At 48.9% G+C, this 11503-nt stretch overlaps 1 protein-coding gene across 3 annotated transcripts in view; it reads left to right on the top strand.

Annotated features, from left to right (window-relative positions):
* The first annotated feature begins 1955 nt into the window (after positions 1–1955).
* The window catches only part of LAMB3 (laminin, beta 3), a 39164-nt gene continuing 29616 nt past the window's right edge, over positions 1956–11503 (top strand). Inside the window, exons 1-3 of one of the 3 annotated variants that reach the window (XM_011938039.1) lie at positions 1956–2152; positions 3556–3620; positions 4410–4564. In XM_011938039.1, the coding sequence (XP_011793429.1) occupies positions 3593–3620; positions 4410–4564 (183 nt within the window). In that variant the 5' untranslated portion in view covers positions 1956–2152; positions 3556–3592. Of the gene's footprint in view, positions 2153–2193; positions 2273–3139; positions 3450–3555; positions 3621–4409; positions 4565–11503 lie in introns of those variants that run through there. The other 2 variants (XM_011938048.1, XM_011938057.1) reach the window with 2 other exon arrangements.

The following is an 11503-nucleotide window of genomic DNA, read 5'->3' as shown; positions in this document are numbered from 1 at the left end:
CTCTATTTTAGGCTACCTGACTGAACAAATTGGGTTCTGAAGTTCCAAAGCTTGTGCCTGGAGCCCTAGAGTTCTCAGGAGACTGGATCCCCTTTGGAAATGATCAGTATCCCTCAGGAGTGAGGCTAGCTGGGCTGCTCTTGGCTGTCTGCATAAACAGCTTCCTGGACTTTGCCAGGAGTGTGGGGGAGAGCCAAGCACAGCAATTGGCATGTCCCTCCTGCGAAGCCAAACCACTCCAGGACCTGCCCAAGCCTGTGAAGTCTGAGACACCGAATGTGTATTTACCTGGGCTCATGGCCTCAGATAAAGGGAGGGGGTGGATTTAAGGAGCCCCAGCTGCTCATGGTGAGGCCCACCGCACACCTGCCCTGCCTTGTCTCCTCTGAGGATCTGGGATTGCAACACCTTGCTCTCTTCTGCTGAGTTAATTATTAATGAGTTCTTTGTCACATTCTCTGGTGATGGGCAGAGGGCGGAAGTTTCCTGAGAGCTCTGAGGTCAGGGAGTTGGGGAAGTGGAGAGAAAGAGACCACCAGGTGGGAGAACTGAAAACACAGGCGTGTCAGTGTCTGAGGTGACGTTTCTCTGTGGGGGACTTGAGGGAGGTCTCTTTATGTTGAAGAGACACTGCTTCTACTGACCCTTACTTGCTGAGTTGAGCTAGATTTCACTGGAGTGCTTACAGGGGGCAAGACTCTAACATTTATTGGAATATCAATTATGCATCAACTTACGTCAACAACTTACTGCCCACTTTGCTAATTACACCGTTTCTTCTGCCTACCTGAACTTAACGCTAAATTAGAATCTGAGGGTTAGAAATGCCCAATTTAATCCACAAAATTCTACATTTCCCCCTTAAGGGTCTTCAAGCCAATTTCTTGGACATAACCCTCCAATGGTAGAAAACTTTCTGTTTAGGAGACACTGACAAAGTGGAATAGGTAGTTAAGAAGGTCCTTTAAATAGCAACTTTGAGGTCCTAGCATTCCAAAACGGTGCCAGTGCAGGCTCTCTAGGGCCAAGATATGGACTGGGTGGCCCTCCAGGTTTCCCTAAAAGTCCTCCGACCCTAACCTGGAGTAAAGAGTGTCCTGTGAGACCAGCCTGTCAATTTGGACCTGCCACATCCATTTACAGTGGCTGGAAGCCCAGGAGCCCTGAGCAAGGAGCCCACAAAGGAAGCTGTATTCTCAGGCCTGGCAGGAGGCCAGGGAAAGTCTGTTTTGACTTTGTCAGTCTAGCTATGCTTCAGCCTTTCCTTCCACCACTTGTGGTCAGGTCTGTTTTCTGGCCCTCCAGGCGGGCATTCCTGCCCAGGGAGGGAGGGGCTAGGAGACTAACCCTCCCCACAGGTGGGAGGAGTGACTCACAGGCAGTTACCTGTCCCAGGGCTCCCTGCCAACTCTGTGGAAGGAGCTGGAGGGGAGGCATTTAGAGTTACTCTGCTCATTTCTCTTAAGCTTTCCTTGGATGAGTTGAGCTTTGAATCCTTCCTGATGAACCTTGCCTTTTGAGGATCCTCCAAATTCCCCAAGAAGCTGGGATTTTTCATTTTTTTTTCTTTCCACTGGGGAGGGGAATGGTACTTTCCAGGGTCCTGGATGTTTGGGTCTTCTCACCTTCCAGCCCAGTGACATGTCTGGGGCTTTAACTCTCTATATAAGCCCTAATCTTTGTGTTCTCTGCCGGATCTTCTGTCTGGGCTGGTCCAGGTCACAAGAAGAAACTGACCCCTGCTGGCCTTGGGAAAATGTGGAGTTCATTGCCTGGCACAGATGCAAGGGCCCTTCCCCACCCTATGAATCCTGGTCTCTGATGATCACTTACATGTGCCTGGTGCTGTTTGTGGTGCCCCTTGCAGCCCCCACAGGGAGGCGGGCATTGTGGAGCTTACTGCAAGGCCTCTAGGACCAACCGACCGACCCACTTGCCCAGTCCTGTCCTGGGAGGTGGGGGTGCAGTGACGACAGACGGGTGTGACAGCTGCCAGATTCCTGAGACCCGCCCTGCGGTGGGGCTACACCCAGCCAGGGAGTCTCCAGAGGTGAGGCTGTTGTTTAAAAACCTGGAGCCAGGAGGGGAGACCCCCACATTCAAGAGGAGCTTTCAGGCGATCTGGAGAAAGAACGGCAGAACACACAGTGAGGTACGTTACCTGTCTTTACCTGCCTGGTGGGGGCCGGATGGGGGAGGAGAACTGTATCTCTGGGTGCCTGGGGCCTGGTTGCAGGAACTGATTTATTCCTCTTCCTGGGAGCTCACTCAGGTGAGCTAGGTTAAAATGTCTGCTACAGTTTTGATTGCTTTTTCACATTTGATAAGCGCCTCAGTGGCTTAGAGGAAAGCAGGTTCAGATCCGGGGTTGAGCACAAAAGAGAAGTGAAAAGGGCGGGCTGGCCTGGCTCAGAATGTCTACTTCCAGGGGAATTTCCAGTCGGGTGGGAAAGCTGAGAAAGTACTGGATGAAAGTCAGAAGATGGGTCTCTCTTAGGCCAATTAGCTGTGGGACCTCAGGCCACATGTTCCCTCCCTGGGCCCATGACTCTTTTAGGAGAGGGATTAGAAGGAATGATTTTGAAGCATTAGGATCTATAATTTAAAGATGGCAGGAATGTCCTCAGTTCCCCCTCTGCTCCTGCCTTGCCAAGCCCCCAGCCCTTCACCCCAGCCAAAAGAGTTTGTGGCTGTCATTGGAACAGAGTGAACATCCAATTCAAGGCAGAGGGGGTCACTGCATGAGCGAGGGTGGGGCATGCTTCCACAAGACAAGCCTGCCTCTGGGACCCCATAGTGGCTTTCGAGCATCCTTCCCCAGCCTCCTTCAGAATCCCTGCTTTGTGGCCTCCCAGCCCCACTCCTCTTGTCGAGCCCCAGCCCATCATTGAAGACATTTTGGGTTGCTTCCCTTTCAGATGAAATCCTCACTCACTTGTTAAAGACAGCCATACATCTCTCCCTGTTGCATCCCAGCTGCCTGCTTAGCCCAGAATTGTGGGCACACAGCCTCAAACTCTAAGTGGCCCTGGATGGTATTGGAGGCCATGCCCATGGCAGGAGAAGGCTTGCCTCCAGGCTGTCAGCCACTCTGCCTCATTCACTTTGGGCTGGGCTGGGTTGAGGCTGCTGGTCTAGGCCCTGAGAAAAGCCAGCCCTCTTGGGGCAGGAACTAGGCCTTGGACCTTCCTACAGCTTTTCTCCTGCAAGGGGTCCAGCCTTTTCCTGCTCCCCACATTGTCCTTATGGCTGCGTGGAGTAGGGCAGGGTTCACACTCCTTCCCATCCATTTTAGAGGAGGAAGCTGGAGTATGGGAGGGGATGGGATTTTCACAGGGCACCCTGTGAGTCACATGCCACTTGAGACAAGGGTCTAGAGCTCCAGCATTTTCCAAGCTTTTGGCTACAAATGTATCTGCTGCACCAAGTGTTCCAGATCAGGACCCTAGGTAAAGACTTCTGAAAAAAACTTGAGTCTAGAAACAGAAAAGAAAAGGGGCTAGTGTGCTCTAGGTGTTTGCACTGTTGTACCCAGGTTGCTTTGCTCTGTCCTAGGTAAGGTCCTCTCTGGGGATCACCCCATTGGCTGAAGATGAGACCACTCTTCCTCTTGTGTTTTGGTAAGTACCCCTTCCCATCCTTCCAGGCCCTGTTATATGGCAGGGAGGCGACAGCCACGGGAGGAGGAGAGTTTACCAAAGTGTGGGCATCACCTGTCACCTGTAGTTGGGAATACTTGTCTACTGGGGACACCTGTGAGATTTCCCCATTCTTTTGGGCCTTTGGGGAAGAAGATCTTCTGCCACTCTGGAAAGGCTCCCAAATGTCTTCTTATTCATACCCAAGGGTGGTTTGTGGTTTCCCGAGTGTTCTCCACAGTTTCCCATCCTTTCTCAAACTCGTTCCAAAGCCACTGTGGCTTAAGTTCCTGTTTTCCAGTGAATTGTAGTTGTGCACTCACAAAGTGTGGCTGGGGCAGCTTTGAAGATAAAGGAGCAGAATGAACGCAGGCCTTTCTGAATGTTCCTCCAATGGCTCAGCAGTCAGCCCTCCTCTGGGCTGCTCACAGAGGCCACAACGCAGGTGGAAAGAGCCACAGAGCTTGTCATGATGGCCGAGTCAATGTCTCCAGTCTGGTTCTAAAAGCCATATTTTAGGGTCATCTATGGTTTTTGGTTGCCAGTGTTTCTCCTCTTCTCCTTTTCAAGTTTTGAGTTATAGAATACAAAATCAACTTTTAAAATCTAACAATATCAATACTGCAATTATTACCACCAGCAGCGAGTGGAAGTTTGAGTGAGGGAGAGGATATAATCTTGCTAATGTCAGCTTCCCTGAAGGACACTGGGGGTGGCCAGCGAGGTCCCTCTCTTTCTGGACTGCACCATCACACATCCCTATGATTTCAGCCTTACCTGGCCTCCTGCATGCCCAGCAAGCCTGCTCCCGTGGGGCCTGCTATCCACCTGTCGGGGACCTGCTTGTTGGGAGGACCCGGTTTCTCCGAGCTTCATCTACATGTGGACTGACCAAGCCTGAGACCTACTGCACCCAGCATGGTGAGGTAGGCCCTACTTCCCAGGACTGGAGGAAAGCGGGATGGGAGGGATGTGTGAGCTGCCATTTGTCCACTGAATACTTAGAATGTACTTGTTGTAGGCCAAGCCCTGTGTGCTACGCGGACTGGGGAGTGCAGTAAAAGTATAAGGCCAGATCCTTGCCTCTAAGAAATTTACCTGTTAGTTGGGCGAGAGGAAATGTACTCAGAATTAACTAAATAGCTCATTTCTCTCTTATCTCTCTGAGATGACATGGAGTCTTTTCTCAGTCCTTGGGCATGGGCAGGATAGTCTTTCAAGTCTTGGAAATAGGCAAATAGGCCAAACACTGGCCATTTAGGTGTGTAGAGCCTCATGTGTTATTTGGTGCTGGGCCGAACTGTGTTCTTGCCATGTCAGGAACTGAGCTGTGCCACAGTCAGTGAGATAGATGAGGAAGTGACTTGAGCTTCTCCAGCAGGGTCAGAGGCTCAGGTGTAAGTTGGATCAAATCCAGAAACACAATGCTTTGAGCTATGACTAACATTACCTGTTAGGCATGGCTTTTATAAACAGCTGTTGTATTTTTCTTCTACATTGTCTCTGGGTCTTTTTTTGTAGGAACTTTGGTTTTCTTTTTGTTTGCCCTCAACAGGGTGGAATCTTTCTTTACCAAAGTTGAAATTGCTCAGTGTTTTCTTGTCTACCAGCTGCCTCATTCGGCCATTTTGCTTGAACAAGGGAATGGATAAGGGAGTGATTTGTCCTGAGTTGCTGCAGCCTTTGGGGAAAGAGACCTGGGTTATCTGTGGTTTCTCCTTTCCAGGCTGCCCTTGTCTTCTGGGCTGTAGAAGGTGGTATGTGATACAGCCTCTGGCCTCACTGCCCTTCTAGTCCCTGTGTTATCTTGGCTATTTTAGTTACACATGGTATAGGGAAATGACTGGAGGTACTGAGCAGAGATGGCTGTGGTTTCTGCATCTCACCCACTTGGATGTGGGGAAGCCCATTTGACAGGGTTGGGTAAGATGGCCATTTCTAGCCAGCACTCCCTGTGGGTCTAGATTACTCCATGAGCATCAGGGGACCTGGCAGTATTGAGCTTTTTAGGCAACAGAGTGATTTTGGCTGTTTCTTCCAAATTACAAGCCCATGTCTAAAAATTTCAGGGAGACCTCTGCCAATTTCCTTTCTCAGGCTGACTTGCATTTTGGGAGGGGAGGCAAGGAGAGGTCAGAGGCCCCTATGTTGGGATGTACCCTCAATCCCAGCCCCATCCAAAAAGTCTCTCCTCCTCCAGGCCTGGGGCTTTTGGTTTCACACTGACCTCCCCTCTGCCTCTCTGATGCCCTGGGAAGCCAACTGTCTTCGTTGCTCCTAAGTAGCCCCTTGAAAGCAAAACAGGGTGCTTATAAAACAGAAGTCTAGACTTTTGCAACCCTGGGGATGGATAAATCTCAGCTATTTTTCTGCTGTGAAAGTTGAAAAGCACTGGTTCTTTCTTGTTTTTTTTTTCTAAGGGGGAATAAATTTATCTAGCCTTTTGGAAAGAGTAGAGGATGGCAGGGAGTATCATCTTGAGTGTAGTGTAGTTTCAGGTCTGCCACTGACTTGAGGTGTGACCTTGGGCAAGAGATTACCCCTGTCTAAGCCTTGCTGTCCTTTTCTGTATGTGAGTATTAGATGAGATGGTCTTTAGGGTCCCTTCTTTTCCTCAGCATTCTTTGGCAATGAGCCAACTGCTGACAATCAGCATCTCTCCCCCATTTTCCACCTCTCTGTCTTGTTTCATTTCTCTTTCCCTCCCTACTACATGCCTACCCTTCTCAAAGGCCATGGGTTCCAGCAATGAAGATAGATACTAAAGGCATAGAGACTCCCTTTTTATTCTCTGGACAGATGTACCCTGAACCCTCTCTGGATGCATTGGTGGCTGCGTGATAAGAATCAGAAATTCAGGTTTTAATTCTGTTGAGTTCTAATGTCAGTTTTTAAGTTTGTTTTGTTATTAAATAATACTAATGGCAATTATAATTAGTTAAGCATATCATATGTGTCCTAGGCATCGTACTAAGAGTTTTATGTAAATTATCTCAAATAATTCTTACAACACCCCATGAAGTGGCTCTTGTTTTCCCTGTGAGCTATTGGGAGGGTTTGGGTATGTGCTGGGACCTTAGACTTCCGAGAGAAACACATTGTGTATTGAGTTTTCTGAGTAGTTAGAGGTAGGGGGTGTACTGGACAGCCACAGCCGGAAACGAGGCTGGCGGAATGCAATGCTGCATTCCTACTGCCTCTCCCTTCACCCTTCCCTATTACCCCTCTCACCCCTGTCTACCAGTTCCCACTCCCACAGATACACCTCCCTGAAGCCAAGGGCTCTGGTTAGTGCCTCTGTTCTATCTTCGTGCAGGGATGACATAGCGAGCCCTGAGCCCCAGGACCAGATCATTCTTCTGTGCCACATCCTACTGATGTGCCATGAATGCAAGGGCAATGGGGTGGGCATTTATGACTCCTGGACATTTCTGCCTTACTCACCCACTCCCTACCCCCAGTTCCAGTCAACTAACACAGGGCGACTCAGCAGAATGGAGTTGCAGGAGCAGTGGAGACTCCTTTTAGTTCCAAAATTGTCTCTCCTAGTTCTCTACCTCCAAGTGTGGCTTTTTTTTTTTTCTAATTGTGGACCAGTCTTAGCCTGTTTTCATGTTACCTCCTCTACCCAATTCTGTCTCAGTTGCTAAATCCCATCGGTCTCAAGGGCTTGCTTCGGTAAATTCCAGGTCCATGTTGCAACCCTGCAATGTACATAGGTCTTGGCCAGCTTTGCCTTACGGCATCTTCTCTGCCTCCTTAACTTCGCCCTTCTGGGCTCATCTGCTTTGATGACCCATTAACTGTCTATGGTTGGGACGAGGCTGTTCTTTACCTAGATGACCTGAAGTTGTAGTTCCATCACCCTGGCCTCTTGTTTTCTTTCTTCCAGCTCCTAGATGGATTCTAGGAAAACTCACTGCACTATTATTCCCTCAATCTCAAGGCATGGATGAAAACGTCTGTGATTCTGTGATGCTTCCCTGCCCTCATTTACTTCTGTGCTATCCCTGGGCCTCATTTGAAAAATGGGCTTCAGTGGTTGTCATGAGCACTGCATAAAAGAATGTGTGAAGTGACCACCAACCTGGTGCCTGGCAGATGCAAACTGTTCTATCCAACCCTTCTCTCCTGCCCCCCTCCTGGTGGCTGCATCCGCATGCAGAGGCTGCCCCATCTGCAAAGCACACTCCTGAGCATTTCTTCCCTGATCAGGGCATGCGTTCACGTACCTCACTAAAATCCACCCATCCCTGGGCTGCCCTCCTCTGTGCCTCTCAAGGTGATTGGTGCCAGTCTGACTTAGAGTGAGCTGTTGAAGAATCCACAGGCAGTCATGGTTAGTGAAGTCATCCCAGACTGGGGGTGAAGGCTCCCTCTTTCTGATTTTGGGTCTGACACTAATAACAGGGATGTGACCTTGTGAAAGTCAGGGCTCTTCTACAAACTGCCATTTTTCCATGTGTGAAGTGAAGGAGTTAATCAAACTTTGCTGTTTATTCAGCTCTGGCCACTCAGCTTGCTTCTCAGAGACAGCTGGGCTGTGTGTGACCCTAAGAGTCCACTGTCCTCTCTCAGGGCGTGTGAAGGCAGGGATTGCACCATGCCCTTCAGTCATTTCCGGGATGGCACACAGTTCTCAAGAACCAGCGGATTTGCTGGAAAGCTTTCCATCCCTGATTTCTGCTCCCGACAATGTCTCCTCCAGTGTTGTGTCTGCTCTCCCAAATGCTTTATTTATCCCCCATTCCCTCCCTTTCTGGGGAAAAACTTAATTACCCAGCTGCCTTAGTAACAGTCTTACACAGCGCATTCCTCAGGTTAATTAACTGTGTAAGCCAAACAGCTGTCATTTTTATCTCTTGGAAACAAGCTGAGGAACAGTAGACAGTTGGAAGTCCCTCCTCTCTAATATGCGCAGACGCGCATGCATGTAAATGCACTCTTATCCCCCTGCCTGCTGACACACACGCTCCAACGACCACCGCCTTTCTTCGTTTGACAATTGTCTGTTTTCTTGATTTTCAGGAAGGCTAATGTGTTGGCAGAGGATGTGTTCATATATGTACTGTGATCCCTGTCCTCGACCAGGCTAATGTGTTGGCAGAGGATGTGTTCATATATGTACTGTGATCCCTGTCCTTGACCCACAAGGGATTTTGAGCCTGCCTCTGACCCAAAATATCCTCTTTTTTTTTTTTGGAGACAGAGTCTTGCTCTGCCTCCCAGGCTGGAGTGCAGTGGCATGATCTCGGCTCACTGCAACCCCTGCTTCCGAGGTTCAAGTGATTCTCCTGCCTCAGCTTCCCGAGTAGCTGGGATTACAGGCATGTGCCACCATACCTGGTTAATTTTTCTATTTTTAGTAGAGACGGGGGTTTCACCATGTTGGCCAGGCTGGTCTCAAACTCCTGACTTCAAGTGATCCGCCCGCCTTGGCCTCCCAAAGTGTTAGGATTACAGGTGTGAGCCACTGCCCCCCCCGGCCCAAAATATCTGCTTTCTTTGTTTCCTAGAAGCTCTAAGCATCTCTAAAGCTTCCAGAGCTCTACCATTGGGGTTCTTTTGGATGAAGCATTACTGAGTTCCTTGTTTAAAACACAGACAACCTTGAGAAAAGCACCATATGAATCTATGACCTAAACCTAAGTTTGCTGAGTATGTTAATCAGAAACCTAGATGTGACTTTTGCAGAGGGACCCATGAGACCCAGAATGAGTCATGTTGTGAGGGGGTAGAAGAAAATGGAAAGGGACATTGTAGGGAAAAATTGCTATCAGAGAGAAGCAAAACTTGGGTTGATGGAATGTGAGATTCTTGGGTCATAATTGTTATGGGCTAAGGAGTAGGGCTTGTGGGGTTAAAAGCAGAGAGGAGAAATGTGAGATGAGAAGTTCCCAAAGGCAAACCTGGATGGCCTCACAACTTTGCTAGCTTGGCTTCTCGCCCCGTTGCTTCTGGGGTCCAGGCCCGTGGAAGCCTGTGGGAACTGTCTCGCAGACCTACCTTGCTGCTTTTCCTGGACATCCACCCCCTGCCTGTGTGGCCATATGAGGGGCTGTAGTCATTGCCACTGGCAGGACCTGTAGAGGTCCCAACTTTCTGCACTCAGGTCCAGGGGACATCCCTCTTTCTGGAGATGTCCATACTGGAGTTGAGGTTGCCTTTCCAGCGGGGTGGAGTGAAGCAGAAGAAGGGAGTTTCCTGAAACCAACTCTGAAGTTTTGAGTGGTTGCCGAGTGATTGCTATGTTCCTTCAATCAGAACAGCACCAGTATGCTAGGGAGGTAAAAAAAAAAAAAGAGGAACAGCACAGGTAGTTTTGGAGTCAGACAAGGTGGGACAAGAGTCTGTGCTTCATCCCTTGCTAACTTTATGGGCTTGGACACATTTCTCAACTTATCACTTTCCTAATCTGCAAAATGGGGATACCTACCATTTGTAAATGTAGTATAGCTACCTCTGAGATTTTGGAAGGATGGACTAAGATAATATATGCACATTGCTCAGGACTGAGGCTGGTGCAGTGTAATTTTTGAGTGTGTAGCATATATCATCTTTATAATCAGCTTCGGAGAGTGATTTCTGAATTTAGTTAGGATGGAAATAACAGCTGTACTGAGTTAAGGCTTTGGTCAAAATTTCACTTCGTGATAAGGAAAAAGATGAAGCTGAAAGTACCTCACGTACGGCTGTCCTTGCACCCAGTGCCTGCAGTAGGTGCTGACTTTTGATCTTCATTGCCAATATGCATTGACATAGAAATGCTGAGGCTTTTGAACTGCAGTCGGTTCTAATGGAGGCCTGGCTGGCCATAGGCCTTGAGGATCCCCTTCTCTCTGTCCATATTGCTGGGAAAAGCGTTTCTCCAGGACAGTATCTGGTGAATGTCTTATTTTTCTCTTGCTTTCTTTGTCCACTTGCTGAGAGTGGCTTTAACTTCTGGGCTGATGTGCTGGAGTAGGGAAGAATTCTAATAGCATGTTAGAACAAGACGAAACTTTATTATTCCATTCAACCCTTCCTTTTCACCAATAAGAAAGTGTAAGTGGAGGAAATGTATTTTCTTGAAGGCAGCTAGATTTTTTTTTTTTCTTTTGGCCCTGGCTGGTGGCTATAACCCGACCGTAGCTTCTTAGATGAACCCAGACAGCCCTCTGGCTTTGTCATGGGAGGGAGCTGGGCCATACATAATCAGAGCCTGTTTTCCTGTTTTCCCCCAGAATTAGCTCTGTGTTTTGCAAAGGCTCAGAGTTTTTACTTGGGTGTGCCCTCCTTTTCCTCCCATCTCCACCGTGATTCAGGCCCCTGCTGGCTCTTGCCCTCTTGCTCCTTTGCCCTCCCCTGGCTCTCTGGGAGAGTTCATCTTCCAGCCAGACTGCTGAGCTTCTAGAAAGCTCTAGGATAAGGGAGAAGGCCTAGCCTTTCCAGCTGGAGAGCAAGCAGGAGCCAAACTGGCTGGAGGCCTGACAGGCTGAATTGATAATAGTACTGTGTCTCTGAGGTAACACAGCCAGAAGAATGCCGGCCAAATGACCCCAGAGAGGGAGGCAGCTGCAGCAGAGAGCTGCCATCGCTGGGAGAGCCAGGGGCACATCACACATGAGAGAGGAAGAGCTTCACACTGAGAATCACACATGCACATGATGCTTACAAATATGTGCACCCTACATAGAAGCATACAAGAATAAATCAGAAAGGGAAACTGAGGCCCAGAGGGAAAGGATAAATTAACAGCTTGTCTTTGTGTGGGCTTCTGCCATAAATTGCTCTATTTCAGGCTTCTGTCCTGCTAGCTCGTTGACAGGCAGAGCTACTTAAAATACCTGTCTCGCCTGTTGGCTTAGCCTGTCTCCAAGGATTGA

This window comes from Colobus angolensis, unplaced genomic scaffold (assembly GCF_000951035.1).
Source record: "Colobus angolensis palliatus isolate OR3802 unplaced genomic scaffold, Cang.pa_1.0 Scaffold100, whole genome shotgun sequence".
In the NCBI taxonomy this organism is placed as follows: domain Eukaryota; kingdom Metazoa; phylum Chordata; class Mammalia; order Primates; family Cercopithecidae; genus Colobus; species Colobus angolensis.
Note: the sequence above shows the minus strand (reverse complement) of the source record. Positions and strands in the feature narration are given on the sequence as shown.